Raw genomic sequence first — 19,551 nt, 5'->3', positions numbered from 1 at the left:
TACTCCAAGGTTTTTATAATGGTCCATAACCTAACCTAACCTAACCTTACCTAACCTCAGTACACTAAACTGCAATTAAATATTGTACAGACAACGTCGATTTCTTTTCCCATGCATCACTATCTCCCTTTCCGTTCTTGCAGTTCTCTCTCATTCCTTAAACACTCACAGTTTCCTAAAGTTGCTCCTTCTTACCTTCTTTTGTTTCGTTGAAGGATCGTAACGCTTATTAAACTTTCGGACTGCGAACTCTCTCTGTCGTGTTCATTGATTGGTTTCGAGCCAGTTGATGCAGTCTTGGCAGTGTTTGTAGAGGCGTGACCGATAATGTATAAATCTGCTCATGAAATATTATTGCACTGACCCTCTGATTTCCCTCGTTTACTTGTTGATAGGCCTTCCACACTCGTGAGAAACATGGAAATGTTTTGTTTCATTTCCCTTCATATCCTGTTCTCTTCACTCTTTTTTTTTATTTATTTCTTTATTTCGACCTACCTCGAGTTCCTTAAGAATGCTTCCTTTATTTCTGTTTATCTGTCTGTAGTTTAGTTCACTTTCTTTTCGTTTCTTTATTTCTGTGTTTACTACTTCCATTATATTCCTTTCTCTCTTCCTTGTATTATTTCCTCCTGTGTATGTTCCTTTCTATTTTTATTTATTATTCTCCTTATTTATATTTAATTTCTTATCTCTTTATTTTCCTTTCGTATTTCTCTTCCTTGCTTCATCTCCTTCACTTTAATTTCTTTCTTTAGCTTCATTGTTCGTTGTTATTTATATCCTCATTTATTTCTATAAATAAATTTCTTACCTTTTTCTCTCCCCTCTCTTTTCAACTACGTTCATTATTCTTATTTGTGTTGTTCTTTCTTTAAAATTTAATTTTTGCATATTTAGTACCAGAAATTTACCTTTCCCCGGGTAAACGGACATAAATAAAAAGATTCCAAACGAAATCATTGCTGCTTCAGGATCTGTATTTTATGTTACCTGTAATTATTCACTTATTACTTCAGCCTTAAGCCCATGTCTACATTTTATAATCATATTTAGGTAAATTTTAAACCAGTAAGCCTAACTTGTTACTACTTTCCGAGAGTTGTTTTTGTTTCTTGAACTTTTATTACTTTATTTGTATCCGTTTATCCCTCCTGTATTCATTTCGCTACCAACCAGTGTACACGTTTGTCTGTCTGTGTGTCTGCAGGCAGACCACAGTTCAGTATCCATTGGAGAGTTACGTCTGCGAGTAAATTCGTAACTGTTTGCAAACCCTCACTCTCCGTTAAACATCAAGGCACTAGGCAACCAGAGTTGTCTGCCACATCTCTGGGAGTCAGACATAAAACACGGTATTTAAGAATCGCAGTCAGCCGTAATATGGAACTTCTTATGGTGACTGAGCAGTATCTGCACCCACGTGCTGTCGTTACGACACCTTTCCAACATAACTCAAAATTTTAGTGTTGGACGCTAAAAATTTTCAGCTCTTTTCTTATCCAGTGGACTGTTTTATGTCTTGTATTCACAGAATGGATTAGCCTTGACTTGAAATAGGCGTAGCATAGAACGTTGTTTTTGTATAAGCGTATCTTTCCTTTCTGATAATCCGTAAAATTCTGTACAGCTGTAACGAATGATTGGTTAATTTGCTGATCATTAGGTGGAAGCACGATCTTGCGCACTGTCACCCCAAGTTTTGTATAAAATTAATGAACCTGCAGAACGCCACTATTATTTTCTGGCTGGCGGAACATTATGCACCTAAACCTCACTCTTTCTTGGATTAAAATATGGAAATATGTTAAATTTAAAAATTATGATCCTCTGGCTAGATCTGAGAATTTTAGGTCAGAAAATTTCAATTCATAATAAACTCTTCAACAATTGCTGAAGTTCGTGATAAACTGTACATTATTAATTAATATATCATTTGCCGCTTAATTGTAAAGTCCTAATTAATAAACACACTAGGCATTTCTAGGTGTAAGTCTCGTGCATTTTCTGTGTTAATCAAAGTTGTCACTTTCATTAAAAATGACTATGCCAATGTGGGCCTAACTATTCAAGAGAACCAAAAATATGTCGAACAAAATATTTAAAACGTGAATAGATTAACCTAAATATTTTATAATCTTGATATTTCTATTTGATAAAAACTTCTTTTAGTTAAAGAATAATTGTAAATAGCCATAAGAAGAACATAAAATTCTCTTGTAATGACAACCTTCATTCCATTCTTTTAATGTAAACTTCTGCATGTTAGCGTATTTTTTTCTCACGAAAGGAGCAAATACAACCATCTTCGTTTACACGAACAGCTAACGCGTTGGTCTTATTCCATTTTTACAATACACTTGAGTTCTCGACAGGATTCATACAGGCCTAATAAATATAAAAAGATAGAAAGACACTTGATTGTCGAAACCACCGTGCATGAGATCACATAACGGTTCGTAGGTTAGGGAACATTTATATTCCATCGAACAGGCTGTGAAGCACCGGTTATCAGAAGTGGGCGAAGAACACGTGGAGAAACTCTCCGTAAATAAAGGAGTTTCTACTTGGCACACAACCTGCATTAGTTTTATAAAATTAATGTCCGTGGGTCTTCTTTTTTCCCTACACAGTTTCCTAGAAATCATGGCTAATGTTAAGAACTGATAGTGAATACATTATTTTTGTTTTTCAATCAAACACAACTTGTTATTATAATATAACAATATAATATATCAATGTCGAAGGTTACATGTTTAGGCATCTATTTCATTACATAATGACATAATGAGATCATATTCATAAGTAATACAAATGGCAAGTATGCCAATTATGTAATTTATATGTAATTATATGAAATGTGCATAAAAACCAGAACTGTGTTAAGAATTAAAATTACTGTTGCGGATATGCTGATAGACTTTATCAGTCTACACATTCCTATGAAAATTGGCTTCAAACTATGATTATTAACTAAAGATATACAACTTCTATCAGCACTTGTGTCTAGTCCAAGAGGAGGAAGACAGATAATTGTCTTCAGTTTCGCTTAAAGAACGCGGGTATTTTTTCGTAACAATACATGAGTATATAACGACATTTCTTCACTGTTGAAGATATTGTAACTAACTGACGCCCCACTGTTACTATAGTACCTGTTTTATGATTAATTTAATACCCGAAGTGATTGAACGAACATCAAGGCCAGTTTTTTGTGCAAAATTCGTATTATATCATTTGTAAAATTTGCTTTCCTGCTCTCATTGCGTAATCTGTGGGCAGGAAGTCCACAGCGCAGTCTGCTGATATAAGAAAAAGTGTGTTGTGGTTTGACTTGGCTATATAAAGAAGGTGTATGGAAGCACTAATGTTCACCTGGACCGAGAATATGACAGAAGTCCCCTATGCTTTATGTAACTTGGAGATGCAGCAACATTAAGGCGGTGAAAGTCTCTTGTCAGGAAGAAAAACTTTTTAATGTTCCTGTGACCCCAATTACACTGCTCCTTAGAGATGCTGCTGATGTCATCTTTATGCTGTGAACAACTGCAGCATTTATTTATTTCATTAAACATCTTTTTAGTGTCTTCTGATTTGATGATTATTAATTTGTTAAACCTGCCTTGTCGTCATGACTAAATATTGTTAGTTAAACTAGTTATTAATGTATAATTTGTGAAGTTTTACACGAATTTGTAATTTTAAGTTGGATTTAATGTGTACCCGAGAGAGTAAGGCGTAGTTTGAATGAAAATATTACAATCATCGTATAGGTCGCATTTATAGAAAGGTTTCTATAACTGTAATAGCTGTTGACAAAATTAGTCATGATTAGTGTTCATATGATGAGTATATCCATAGCAATTTGTCAACAGTTTTTCTTAATTTATTAGCGACTTCATGGATGGACTGCCCAAATATAATATTGCGTTTTGGTATCTAATGTTCGGTTTAAGTGTTAGCACTCCTGCTTCGTGCTTGCGAGGTCACGGATTCGAATTTATAACCGGCAATTACCGAAGCAGTGTCTTAAAATAGGCCACGACTCCTTTCTCCCACGTCCTTTCCAATTCGCCATATTATCATAGCATTCGATGCTGCGTAACCAACGGTAAAATCAGGACTTATTATTGTTTATAAGTTTTTAAACATAGTTAAAATATTCATTACCCTTTTAAATCTGAATATTTTATTTAAAAATCCTTCTTTGGTTCTTGATGCATTTCTAAGCTAACGTATAATTTATAATGCAGAACAAAACAAAAAGTGAATCGAGCAGGAACTGAAAAAATAATTAAATCAAGCAACAATTTGGGTGCTTGTTTATTTCTTAATAAGTTAAATACAGTGGATTCAGGTAAATTGGGACACGTCGGGACTAGAACACTTTGGCCCAATTAAGCGGCTGGCCCAATTATTCAAAGTTCCACGTAAAGAATTAAAAAGCATTGTTCTCTAAGATTTGTGCCAAATAAACGGCTACCCGGAATAAGCAATGGCCCAATTAACCGGAATCTACTGTATCTGTATTTCATCCGGAGTACGTACTGTGCATCTGACACTAGCGCCGTACGTGTCTGATGTTTACCTGAAGCTTACGACATCTATTGACGGAATATGAAACTACTAGTTCAACTACTAGCAGCACTGGACGGCGGATATAACGCGACACATTCACTGAACAGTACTTTTTTGTTTTAGGAACTACGAACTGGTTTGCATCAATCTAAGTCAGATTTTAATTATATATCAACGTCAAACCTTGCACGCAAAACAACTCGGGACCAATTCTACATCTTCCTGTTCAAATTGTTATCATCGCCCTCATGATGGAGGCAGTAAGAACCTTTGAAACGTTAGCTAACTTCTACGGGATCCTATTTAAAATTCTTTGTTTTATAGCCTGATAAATACTCACGTTTAAATGTTCATAAAAGTCTAGAGAAAACAGTTTCCCCCCCCCCTTGAATTCAGTAGCTGTAATTACTAACGACTAACATCGGGATGACAGAATGTGGGGAAGGTTCAATGCCGCTAATATCAAAGACTGCCACTCCACACGATCCTAAGCCAGCTTCATCCAATTCCCATACTCAGAACGTTTCTACCTGAGATCTGTCTTAATATTATCTTCCCATATAATTTATTAATTGATTCCTTTTCTAACAGACTGAATTATTCGCTTAACTACGTAGTTTTTTAAATTCAAGTGACTTATAATCTGTAATTTGTGTTTTCTCACAAGTTAAGGAACAGCGTTGTACACATACATCAGAAATAAGGGTCAAAGCTGAAATTGTTTTATAGACGAAATCTGCTCGTTTCCCGTCACTGCAAGCGGTCTAGACGACCACCAGCAGCGTGGTCAGACACCTTTCTCACAACATCACATGTACCTACTTCTGAATAAATATTTCACTGCACGTTTTAATTAATTACTGCAAAAAATGCATATCGATGGGAAAAATACTTTCCTCTTTAAACTGAAAACAGAAGTTGACATTTGTGTCATAAATATTAGTATTATGGCAAGGGAACTTTCTCGCGGATATGTAGGTGGTTAGGGTCAAAGGCGAGCATATCTACAACCTTAGTTCAGTAAAACAAATATCGTGTTTCACAACAGCGTATGTTTAGTTGTGAAAAACCGAAATGCATTAATTATGTCACTTCTCCCCCGAGGGTGTGAAAGTTATTAAACTCCTAATGCAATTCTGTTTCTTTTGCTAGGCGAACAAGCTTCTTGTAAAAGCTATTATTAATACTTGGAACAACTTACCTTAATTTGAAGTACAATGGTTTACTTTAGTGCCATCTATAGGTCTTTTCCGGAACAATAATTACGTAAGAAATTCTCTGTTGCCATAACACACAGCATGATGCCGCCTTCTCTCGGCTAGAATGGGAACAGCTGCGTTACGAAACAAATTAAAAGACTTTTAAGTTAGCGTTTCCACGACAAGATTCTTGTTTTGTATTGTTTGCAATAACGTGGACACCTTTTCTAAATACTGAAGCTACTTCCTCAAATGCTTGTTGTTTTAGATCATATCTGTGAAGGTAACAAAATAATTCGAATCATTTTTCAGCTCCTACTTAGCCCGTAATACATAAAATTCGCGGTAGAAATTTGGTGTACAATTGTTTATTTCTTTTGGTAGTCGATATGGAATTCCGTATCGATATCGAATTACTTTATCGGTTTAGGAAGAGTTAAATCAGGTTCTTAACCCGCGGCCCGCGTGTCTGTCCTGTGCTGTTCGTGTGAATGGCTGTAATAGTGTACCACTTGCATAACGAATAAGTAGTTATTGTATTAATAAAATGTTTAATTTTAATTGAATAATAAATACAAATCAACAATTTTTTTAAAGAAAGTTACTGAGGACGCTAATATATGAACCTGTTTCCGGTAATAAGTTAGTAAGATTGTTGAACACTTGTCATGCAGTTCAGTAAATTGTCATTATTTGCTAATTAGTGGCCCGCGAGTCGATAAAAAATTGTAAATGTGATCCTTGGTCCTGTTGGGTTAAGAACCCCAATATTAGATTGTTCAAGTGCATAATTAATTCGAGTCTTAGACATTGTATATTGTCTTCATTTTTGTTGAAAATTGTCGTGCTATAAATTATATATACAATCTTTCATAAATTACAATGGGTAGCCATATAATTTGTTAGATTTTTTAACTGATACTATAATTCAATCTTACTATTTTGTGTTTCTCCCATCTGCACTCTACGACTTCCATGTGTCCTTCTGAATAACGAAGCCTATTTGCCAATAAATAAGAGTGGTTTTGCTAATAACAAATGCATGTCCATGTCGAAAACTTTACCCGTTATCATTTCGTGTCTACCTATCAGTATCACCTGATAATCTTTGATTATAATCCACGTTGTTCGAGATCTTTGGTTGTCCTGGACTGCGCTAATTTCTGAGCAGCCAATTGCACTGTTATAGCTAATTTCTTTTCTAACTTTTACGCTATCGTTAAATTAAAGACCGAATTTTCCTATGTAGTTGGTACTATTAAGATTCGAATAACCAGAAACTCGAAAATAATAATTACAAATATTGACACGCCTGTTTAGTTTTCAGAATACGAGTTGAATTAAAGAGGAGCTAATATTTATCAGTTTAAAAATTTGTTTCAATAAAATTGTTACTTATGGAAGCAGTGCTTACATATTTACACAAATTCCATTATTTTCTTAAGTCAACTCTTTTGTCGCGACAAAGCCCAACTTAGAACTTTTACCATAGACCATTTTAAAAAGTGGTGTGTAAGTAAATCATAGCATTTATTCAGAGAATCTGAGCAAATGCTATAAAATCTGAAATTAATTTATCAGAAATGTAACTTCCTCCTAGCTAATGGCTACCTTGTTATCATTTATCCCAGCAGCCTATAATATCCTTAGAGACCGACGCGCCTGTTAAGCGCTCACACACACAGACACTCATTAGTTTAATTGTGGGATTATGGAACTCGAAACTTGTCTGTATCGAACAAACAAAAGCAACGACGCACCGCGTCCATGCGCTGAAAACAATTGTTCCGCTCCGTGAGCAGGATTCCCCCCCCCCTCACTATGGATAGAGACAAAATAGAGTCGAAAAATTGAAAGAATAAAGATATCTCATCATCGCGTCATCACCAGTCATCGTTATCATCATCCTTAACTGTATAGACTGACTCGCTCCAAGTTTGAAATACCACTGATTTAATAGCTGCTGTGTTCCCGAGGGACGTATTTCTCTTCCCTCCTACCCCTTCTTCATCGTCTATATAAGTTTGGCAGGAGGTGAGTATCAGGAAACATTTGGAGGGAAACATGAGAGAAGACTGTTTGTGTTTGTGTTTGTGTTAGAAAACAATGTTGACCACAACGGATAACGGTCAGTCTGTATTAACACATTAGGCCTTTACGGAATTATAATTAGTTATTTTAGTTGTGAAGTTTGTGTTTAAGATTACGAATTAGTTGTCACTTGATTTTAGATGTAAGTTTAATGCCGTATGTAGTAAGGGTAGGAAGAAAGTAAGTGTCAGAGAAGTGATATTAAATTTATCAATAAGATATGTGATTTTTGTACTTTTTGAATTACCATACTTGCCTGATTTTTAATTTAACACTTTTCGTACTATTCATACGTTTTTATGTTTTAAATTATATTACCATTAATTAATTAATTGTCCCTTGTTTATAGCCAGTTTCATATTTGAAATCACTCTATTATCCGTATGTGTAATTACATAACTAGTTAAGTGATTTCCTTTCTAAATATATTACAAAAAAGTTAAGAGAAATATGATATCGCATGTTGAGAATTTTGGCGGGTATACAACACTGTAACACACTAGGTATTTTGAATTTTAGAAACATGCTATTTACCTTATCCTACAGTTTCGAGCTATCAAGTCACTATTATTTTTAAATTGTGGTCAATCCATGCGAATTTGATGATTTTAGGGATACTTTACTTTAATATTTGAATTATCATTAATCTTCTGATATTTCTTGCTTTAGTTACTCATTTTGAAAGTCACTATCCGTAGCATTTGATACATTCGCACATTTTGGTTTGGAAGATTGTGTATTCTAATATCTTTAAATATTCTTCCATAAAATACTTGATTATAGACCCTTTTTTTTGGTTTTAGACAATTATCGCTATTTTATTGGTAAATAACAACATTTAATTACAAACAGACCAACATAACATTTTTACTGAAGCACGAATATAAATATTGTAGCGTATGAGAAGGGAATCTAAAGAATACTGATAAAAAATTAAAAGGATTAATCGATAAAACTTTTAATGTTTGTTATAGTGCGATTTCTACCTGTAATATACAGTATTTTCAAAGTAATATACAGGGCGTTCCCGCTTAGTGGTGTGTGTGTATTTGACCGATGTTTTCTCGCGCAGGCTCCGAAGTGCCCAAGGAGGTGGCCGTGTCGACTGAACTGAGCAGCCTAGGACCCCGCGGCACTGCACCCTTCACTGTGGCGTCAAGTATGCTGCTGCTGCACACACAGGTAAAAGGATTAACATAAGCAACTAGAAGCGTCAGTGGGTGGGTGTGAACTTTGACATGGGATTGTGAAGTTAAGCACTTAGTGGTGGTTTGGAAGAAACACAAGTTATATAAAATTGCATAAAACGAGTTTCTAAGAGCCATAAACCACTTTCCACAAGTCAGCTTTCTTTATTTTATAAGAAGAAATCAAAGTCCCCCCAGGGAAGGCCACACGTACGCTACTGGTATAGACATCCTTGTCAGAATTTATAACACACTGGATCAGTCGCTCTCAGTGTGAATCTGCTCAAAGACTCGTCAGTAATAACGGGTTTCTGGCGCCCAGTTACAGGAAAGCATTGTATAAAACTGAATAGGCAATCGTGTGGGTTTTATAAAGGAACAGTATGATATAAATTCATCTTGGTGTAGCCTGATGTTTACAATATATGTGACTAACATTTTTCAGTATAATTAATAACAAAAGGCTTTATGCTGTAAGTAACTTTAGAATGGTAAAGTATAACGAATTGCGGCTTATTTTTGTCTTGGGAAACTTGGCCGCAAAATATGCTATCGAATTGGCAAAAAATTGTTCTGGATTGTTTATAGCGATTCTGTGGTTGAGAAATGAACGGCAAGATATTTTAGCATGTCTAATTACATATTAAGGGACGTATTTTCGGAACAATAAATTATGAAGTAGTTTACAAATTAATATATTCAAAAGTAAATGGGCGTTGTATTGATTTAGATCTCTGATCTTATGATTAATAAAAGACATCCCCAGAGTTGGTCCTTCGTCGCCGTGTAGAAAATATTTAGCAAAATTGAGTAAATGAAACTTATAACTTTTAGCAGTTCTTCCTAAAGGTGCCTAATGGCAGCATCACTTATAACATAAAACATACGCTACTCTTTATCGGGTTACGTTTAAAGGGACGTTGCACCGTCTGTTTCGGAAATAATAAATTTGTCATATTCATTTACAATTTTCTCAGGAGCTATTCACGCAATGGTTACAAAATTTTTGAGGCATGCAGACGCAGAAGAGTTTTTGTTTTGAATTATTGCTGCGTATTTTGTAAAAATTAAATCCCTTGTTTATTAATTTCGGATCTTGATAAAGTGTCAGCAGCTTTCCAGATGATGCCAAAACTTACTGTAAGAGTCGTTAAGATCCTCTGTTGAGAAACGGTTGATTTTTCTGAAAATGAGGCGTACATTTGAAGTATCACTACACTGATCTCAAAATATTCCTGCTCCATATTTAGGGTTGTCTAAGTTAATAAATTCTTCTTTAGCCATCTTCACATTTTTGGCCTCCTTTGATGCCTTTTTATATCAATTAATTTTCATAGTCTGCCTTTCTACGTCAGAATATGGGAGCAGGGACTAAAAACAATCCACGATAAGCCTAATTATACACCGGCTGAGATTCGAACCCGACTCATTCCAGATACGAAGCAGTGTTGCTAAGCACAAAATCACGACTTTTGGTCGGTGTGAATTTCCTCAGATCAATCTGTAATGTGTTTTCTGTACTGTTACTTTGATTCCTGATAATTTTTATCTGTCAGACATATCGACCTAGTACCTCACCGTCATACCATACGCTGCGATGGAGAACATGTTTTAGACATTACGTAAGGTTTCTGATTAAATTATCGATGTGTTAAAATAATTGCTCAAAGATTAAATGGTACTGCAGGCAGAGTATGTGATCATAAACTTTGCTTTATGAAGAGTGTTTCCCCCCTTCCAAGCCATATTAAGTTTCTTTTAGGGTGCCTCGATTACTTATCGTTTCCCCTGATACAGATATCAAATTTCATATAGTTGTCATCCTAAATATTATTCCAAGTGTTGACTTTCCTACCATCTGCCAAATTTTTTTTCAGTTTAATTGTGAACTATTTATTAAATTAGTTACACGTTTACTGTCAGGGGTTCCATTCATGCAGGGATTTTTCTTATAAACATCTCGTCCATATCAACTCCGGGGAACACAGAAACTCATCTAGTATCGGCAGCTTTTTTCTAGGGGATAAAGCAGTCGAACCGTGTAACTGACAATTCATTTCCATCCATATCTCAACAAAAATCAGAACCTTAAGTTGAGGTGGTAAGTTATATGTTTATCAGTGTTGATTTTGTTATGTTAAGGTACGTTCTTCTAGATAACTACAAAGCCTACAGTCATTTTTAATTAGTCGTTTGGAAAAAATATAAACTCTGATAACAAATGCATTACTGTGAGAAAGTCAGTGTGTACAGAACACCGCAACTACATATGTACAAAATTTTGACTGTAGGGTTTTGTAGTTGTTCAAAGGGATTTACCTTAACATGATAAAATTAGCATTGTGTAAACAGGGCCACCTCTTAAAATATTCATTGAAACCAGCGTTTCTTTCAGAAAAGTGAACGTTAAAAGTAGATTTATGAAAATATTTTAGGGTCTGTTTGGGGAGTTACGATGAATTTGTTTAGCCTTTTATATAAACTCGTGTACTGTCAGAAAGGGAAGACAAAACAAATATAAATATTTTATATATAAGTTAAAAAATATTTTAAAACATCTACGAGTTTCTGTTCAGGAAACCTTAACTTATGAAACTTTTTCTTTATTACGTAGACCTGAAATACTTCTACATGAATGGTTAACTCTGCTTTAACTATTTAGAGATTATTACCGGTTACTCTGTACTCCTAATAACATTTTCAAAATTTAGGATTCATGAATCGCTTTCTGTTCTAGCTAAGTGGATTAGACGATGATGTCGTAAGGTAGGCGGCGTCTGATACGATTTTCGGGAACATATGTTCGCCCTGCGAGTTTGACCAGTTCAACGAAACTGTTACACACTGACTCGCCGCTTGAATGACCGGTTATTTTGGCACGTTCCCGGAACCCATCAGACCGATTCAGCAGTTTATCGTTGCTTGTTTAGAACCACACAAGGGTTAAGACACACATGTGTTCCCTAAACTATCAAGATAAATGTTTCTCATGCCTAAGCATGAAGGTGTATAGCGACAGTGGGGGGAAAACTCCACGCAGTCTTAACCTTTACTATAAATATATATTTGTGAATGATCGATCGACTTTGCCTTTTAGCCAACTGTATCACGGCGGTTAATGTAGCTCTGAATATTATGATTTTGATAGAAAATGGTCGTACCATGTTTCAAGATATTGGACATTCACTAAGGAAAACAACGAAAAATCCAATCAGAGTGGCCGATATCCTGACCGAACTTCGAACCCATACCCCAGGATGGAAGCCACGAACTTTACCACCGTATGGTTGATAATAGAGTCAAGTAATTAATGACCGCTAAGAAAAGTCAAAGTAAATTTAATATTATAATTATATAAGGTATAGTTTTAGTTCGAAGCACGGAATGGCATGATGAAGGCAGCAGTGTTTATATGACGAAAGCAACAAATTGTAGCTTTTTGTTTGAGTGTGTCATCTCAAGTTTACTGCTTCGAGATATCAAATGTTTTTAAATACGAGTGATTTTGGACTAGTAATTTCTACATTTTGAGTAGATTTTTTTTCTTTTAGATTTTCTTGAATGTTCTCGCCTTTGTGCTTGGAAGTTTGACTTTTCTTCATCAGGAAGTAGAGTTTTACAAAAGTATTTTTCTTATACATTATACTATAATTGCTGCCATACAACGTAGTGACTTGTATTGTACCATCTGTTAATATGAGCATTTTAAATATTCTGGAGGCTAAAATTTAGGGTTCCTTATCCTGTTAAATTTAAAATCAAAAAGGCGATTCTTTCTCTAACAGTAAAGTTAGTGCGAAAGCTGTGTGGCTGCTAGAGGTAGCACGCGTACATCTAGAATGAATCTAGGGCTACCTAGTTTTCCTTGGCAATGTTACAAGGGCTGAGGGGGAGGGGGGTGGCTGTTTCGCTCTGCCAGAGCTCTCATATAGAAGCTGTTGACATTTAGCGCGGAATTTCTCCCAAGTGAGGTCTCGCGCCGTGACGGTGTATGATTATCCACGGGTGTCCTCAAGCATGACACGCGGCACAATGCTGCCTGGTCTGATGGGAATTAGATTAGTAATTTTACCCGCTCGCCCGTCGACCCGCCCGCCATGTTAGGTTTATGTGGCATGACGCAGGCCTGCCAAAACCTTGCGACGTAATTACCACCAGAATTAAACAGTTTGACGCTGTTTTGCCTTTCATTCAGGAATGAACCCGACTTTGTCAATTGTTATTTTGTATGGGAACGGAGCAGAAGTACCAACTGTACAAAATGTAATTACCAGCAAAATTGGAATACTTACGTTTTAATTCGGTAATAATACTAAGTAATGTTGATATATTTATTTATTTATAATAAGGATGACTGTCATTATAACGGTAAATTCAAAATACTTTTACATGGTTATGCCTTTCTTATAGGAATTTTCGAAAAAAATTATTGTCAGGTTGGTATGATATACGACAGATGTATAAAAATAATTTAGCATAATTGCTGTAACTATTAACTTGCTACTGTACTAAGATTATGTTCATAATCCGGCTTCAAGCAAAGAAGAACATAAAGTATTACTACAGGTGTTGCATGCACTGCCCAACAAAAATTAAATTATGCAAGCGCCATTTTAATGTCTTCTTTTTGAATACATGCTTTCTTCTGTGATGTTACACCGAGTAGTTTGGTAGATACTGACCGACGTTTTAGAGAAATCATCTGTCCTCATTCTCAATTCTCAGGGCAATATCAGCGTGACGAAACGTCGCTCAATATCTACCAGACCACACCGTGTAACATCACAGAAGACAGGCTGTATCTATATTCGTCACTGTGAGAACCTAAATTTCGCCTTTCTTGTTCTTGCTCCGAAATCTTCGTAAACGAAATGCGATAAAGTTCTTGTCGTACTTTGCGGTCCTATGTCGTCGCACAGATTGGCAGTTGACTTGCGAAGTGATTGATACTAAAATTGTTGCAGATTTGTATTTAGCCTGGTCTTTTAGAAATCCCCAGTCTTCAAGAGATACGCAGAAAAATAATCACAGTACAGTTAAGTTCTGTTAACTTGCACTTGACAATTCTATGGGCATAAATGGCCTAAGTCTGAAGCGCGTCACCTTGATGCAGCACCTCTAAAACGTCTGCAAATTTATACCAGACTACACGGCGCAACATCCCGGAAGACTAATACCCATATTCGCTGCCATGAAAACCTGAAATTTATATGACAAATATTCATCCATAGCACTGACACATTGTCATTATTTTAAATATATTCGAAATGGCTTTATCGTTTCGTCCGTGAGTAAAATTATACACCACGTGTATATAAATGGTATTTGAATAAGCATATTGTTTAGACATAATATTTTCGTCTTTCACCAATAATTTTGTCGTGATTAGTCTCCTATGCATTGTCAAATTCTGCAGTCAAATTATGAATAACCTAAATAACTTTATATGTTGTATATTGTATTAATGAGTGGAAGATAAATCACTCGATAAGACATGCACATAGATGGAGCAATGATATCAGTGCTCCTCTGAGCAAATTGTGGTCCGCGAGACTGCGTTTATGGACAGGAAAGAGTTTGAATTAACGGCAAAGCAAACTGCCAATTCCACGAAAAGTTTATGGCACCTCGGTAACATCATTGCATCGTATCCTAAACCAGATAAATCCAATCCGAAACCACGTACACCCACAATTTCTTTAGTGTACATTTTAATATTATACTCCTGTCTACGAGAGTAGTTTCGCAAGTCGGCTCTTCCCATTTGGTTCCTTTCGAATGAGAGTTTGCCTGAGTATTTCTCGTATCCCCGTGCGTGTTGCATGTACCGTTTATCTTATATTCGTGGCTTTAATCGACCTAGTATTATTTGTTCAAGAATACAAAGGAGCCTTATAAAGCTCTCATAACGTTATTTTTTCTATCCCTTAATCAGTAAGACCTCAGAGAATGTAACCAGTGAAATTCACGCAAGGTTTCTTCGTCTTGGAGGTGGTGGTTTTCACAGTCCGACTCGCAAAAACCGCTCGAAGTCTTAGCTGACTGAGTCAGAATTAGGTCCCGATTTAAAGAAATTATAACACTGAAATGAACAAACCGGTGGATGCGATACAAAGTACATAAAATTGGAGCAAACTTCAAGTTTTTGTTTTTACGGTTTACATTTTTATAAGTGCTTAACATGACTGCCCACAAATTCATTTCAGAGTTTAATTTCTTTAATCCGGGACAGAATTATGAGTCAGCCCTTGTCGTGATGAGTAATTACATTTCTTCGTTTTTATTTTTCATAGCTGTAGCTTCGTACGTTTGGGAAATTACATAAATTACAAAAGCTTAAAAAACTAAAGTATTCAAGAAATTATTCATACGTAAGAAAAATGACGTAAGTATGCAATTTAGGACATTACATAACAAGGAACTTTGTAAATTTATCTATGTTACGTCACGTAAGAGCGTTATTTGGGTGGAATCAAAGAGCGCACCATAAAATGTCATGTTGCTCGAATCTCACCGAATTTTAGTGGCGGAAACTTCTTTGAAGTCCGAGCAGGTAAGGGGATGACATTAAGACAGATAAGTTGTGAGAGTGGTAGGTGGATAGAACTGGCTCAGGATCAAGTCAGTTGACAGGTTAGCGGTGTTGGATTTTGGGGTTCTGCGGGGAGTTGCAGAACTGTTACAGTGACCATTATAGCTGCAATCATTCTGATTCCAACCGAACGCAATCCAAAGGACAGAGTACCAGGTATTTTATTCATTGTAGTACAGCTCTGTAAAGTTCCTTTTATGAGTTATGGAATAATTAAGAGCAGTAGAGGATGCCTTGATGCTTGTGTGAGTAGTGAAAAGTATCTACTTAGTTCTGATGGACGGTCTTTTGCAATCCCTGCATTGTGTGTTTTATGCGTTGCCTCCATATCACATTGCTTCATGTGTGTTGGCATGAGACACTTAACCTGACTGATCCTGATGATATGTCATCGGTGATATCCTCTCCGAACATCATCAGATGGGAAGAATGAATGAAGAGTCGAACATCTGCCGGAAACCATCCAAGTTTTGACATGCGGTGTTATAGGTGGCGTGAGTGGACCAGAAAGGAGAATTGAAGTTGGCAGCCCAGCGTCATCTAGGTCGCAACATCCTGAAGTACCTGTTTGTGGGACAGGATAGTTACTGTACCCCGAGAGTTAATACTACTACGCAAGCGTCGAAGCAGAGCGTCTGTGCGTCTGTTTAGTTTGCTTTGGAGCCTATGGGGTGTCTTATCTCTCCGCGCATGGAAAGTGACAGCGAGGATGAACGCGAGACCGAGGGACACGCCCCAGTGGCGTCCAGCGCCAGCCCCCCAACATCACCGGTACGGCGCAAACCCACCCACCCCCTTACCCCCTTCAACCCTTTCTCTTTCTCTGAAGAGTGTCTGCCATGCAGTAGACATTGTGCAGCATGATTGTTTTTACATGTTACAATAGCATAACGCTCGTTGTTCGTGTTTTGTTTTCATTGTTACAACTCTGCAACAGCCGCATTATGGCTTTCCATGTTGGGGGACTTGTGTGTTGTGATGGTTGTTGCTCGTAACTTCGGTGCAACGTGTTAGTCTAAATGTAAAAATTACTATCCACGTCTTGTTGAGTTATATTCGTCGATCGCCCGATGAGTTCCAGAACTTGTGGTGATCGCAATGGGATATTCTTCAGTGCCTTGTGAATGCTTTGACGTTATTTCTTTTCTGTTGGCTGAACACCAATGACATATGTCATAATGTTTTGCGTTGTTTTATCATTTAGAAGTTAAATGTCTTTGTTTTCTAAAGCAGGTGAAATTCCTGTGGGTCTAGTACATAAACAGGCTAAAAACAGGCCTATGTGAAATGTTTAATATTGTCAACTTTTATGCAAAAATATTTTAACTTTGTAACAAAGTGCTAGGCAGAAGAAACTCTCTCACTCTGAATTGGTTTAGAATTACAAATGGATAATTTAAGTCCTTTTGCGGGTATTATGTCAGAGATTAATAACCGAGTAAAACCAGAATATGGGGAAGAAAAGTGTATTTTAGAGCTTAGCAGCTTCTTAATTTTAAAAATCAAGCTTTGTGCTTGGGGAAGATTCCACTGACAGTAACTCTCCTTATTGCGTATTTTCCGCGGCTTCGTTTAACCTAGAGTAGGAATGGTGAACGTTTACTATATGGTGTCAAATTTACACTAAAAATAACAGTAACAGTTGGTACCAGCCTTTTCCATTAATTCTGTTTTGCCTGGAGGACTTAATGGGATATTTGCTGCTGAAACTTTTTACGTAGTTAGGTTCTTGGCGAATATGCGGTTGTTTTGAAAGCGACCAACCCTTTAACAACCAGTAAGAGTCGAAATCTCAAACGTAAAGGTAAATATGTTCCTCTACACGTCATAGAGAAGATTGGGGCGGGGGATAATAATTCCTTCTCTGCTAATTCCAGTAACATTCTGCTAAGAGCAACGGAATTAATAACTTTAAATCCGTCTGTCGATACAAATTTTTGGATCTGCCATCCCTCATCATCAATTTAATTATCATAAAACTTATATAACAAAGTCAGATCAAACAAATATTTCGATTTATTATGTTAGATTAGATTGTATTTAGTTACTATGAACGACGTTCCTTATACATTTCTTGAAACGAAGAGTTGTATAGACTCAGGCCTTTGGATTTCAGTGTGATGTATGATAAATTACATCTTACACAATATTTTATCATGAACTTTCTTACTATGCTCCATTTTTATCTTTCAACTGAATCTTCTCTATTTCCTTAACATTGGGTTTACAAACATGGCTGCCTTCCGGGTTGTAGCGCCTTGTAGTCTGGTAGACGTTTACCAACGTTTTAGAGGTCATCATCGCTGCCTTCATAATTAAGACGGTGGAGGTATTACCCCGATTATGGCGACAGCAAGGGCCTCTAAAACGTCAGTAAATATCTACGAGGCGACACGGCGCTACAACCCAGAAGACAGCCATCTTCATACTCGCAGCATTGAGAACCTGAAGTCTCCCACACATGTACTTGACTTGTTACATCTGCGTCAACTGTAGGGCCAGAGCATGAGACGACGCAATTGGATAGATACGAATTTCTTATTAAGAGAAACAGTGGTGAATATTGATTTATTATACAGTAATTTTCTGAGAGGGTAAATAAATTCGAATTCATTAGGTACAAGTAGTCACAATTTCTTTTACAAATGTGATATCTTAGTGATTAGAATTCACTCCGCTTTCTTTCACCATTAAACATAAGTATTTCTCTTCCAAATAGGCGCAAGTTACATCAACTTGTTTACAAATAAATCTTACGTTTGCCGCACCAATGACTACTGTTGAGATCTTTAGGGTCATTTGTAGATCATCTAACTCACGTCCACATATATATATATATATATATATATATATATATTCACGACATTATTCCATTATTTATATAACGATGCTTTCTCATCTGAATAGGTTATATGGGATCAAGTGGGAGAGCGGTTGTGTGTGGAGGAAGCTATAGTGTTTGTTTCAAGGCACTGTTCCAGAATTTCCCACTAGGGACTGAGGAAAATCATGAAAAATCTCAGTTACGATAGCCGGCTTCCGGTCGATAAATAAAAAGTGGCACTACTGAAATACGAACCAGGAGTGCTAATAAATCGGCCACGTAGTTTCTTTTTTCACTTGCAACGTGGTTTGCAAGCAAAGGAATTGCATGGACATTTGATTTTTGTATAGGCCTGTTTTGAACACACGTTATTTAAACACGATCAGATTCTGTGGATCAAAATGTGTTTTGGCCGTACAAACACATCAAGTAATATACATCTCAACCACTGCCAATGGTTGTGTGGTGACGAACTGAACTACACGTGCAATAAGATATGTTGCAGTGATACATCACCATATGGAGACTCCAGGATTCATACAGGCTAGGTACTTGTCGCAAAAGTTGTGTGTTTTGTGAGTTTCTTGGTGTAGGAAGCTGTTCTTCATATGACACGTGGTTACTGATGTGATAGGTTGTGCATGCCTGTAATTATAAGAGTGGCAGTTAATTGTAGTGCGGGGATGGGCATTTTTTACGCGGGAAGTCGGGTGCGGCCATTTCTAATTGACCACAGGACGGAGAAAATGGCGAGAAAAATTCTGTAGGTATAGTAAAACAATTATTAAATAGTCATAAACCTTATATTAATTACACTGTGAAAGCATACTTTATGAATATACCAAAACAAATAAAGTTAATACTATTAGTAAATGATACAGATACGATATATTATACTTCGACCACATGATTTTCACTTCGATGTCATAGTTTTTCGTTTGTCACATCACTTATTCGGTGCACAGAAATTTCCCAGCAGTTTCCCTGTTTTTGTTTAGAAAGTGAACGTTACAGCATGGGTGTATCTAAGTACACAGGGCAAAGTATTTCATTAGAATTAACAGTCTTTCAGCTACTCAA

At 36.4% G+C, this 19,551-nt stretch overlaps 1 protein-coding gene across 3 annotated transcripts in view; it reads left to right on the top strand.

Annotated features, from left to right (window-relative positions):
- Hr38 (Hormone receptor-like in 38) overlaps positions 1-19,551 on the top strand; it is a 48,845-nt gene that overhangs the window by 14,666 nt on the left and 14,628 nt on the right. For all 3 annotated transcript variants that reach the window (XM_022082039.2, XM_022082042.2, XM_022082040.2), the window contains exon 2: positions 8,941-9,050. In XM_022082039.2, the coding sequence (XP_021937731.1) occupies positions 8,941-9,050 (110 nt within the window). The remainder of the gene's footprint in view (positions 1-8,940; positions 9,051-19,551) is intronic.

The sequence above is a fragment of the Zootermopsis nevadensis genome, unplaced genomic scaffold, assembly GCF_977971745.1.
Source record: "Zootermopsis nevadensis isolate Lab colony 2312 unplaced genomic scaffold, Znev_1.0 Znev_ptg000022l, whole genome shotgun sequence".
Classification (NCBI taxonomy): Eukaryota; Metazoa; Arthropoda; class Insecta; order Blattodea; family Termopsidae; genus Zootermopsis; species Zootermopsis nevadensis.
Note: the sequence above shows the minus strand (reverse complement) of the source record. Positions and strands in the feature narration are given on the sequence as shown.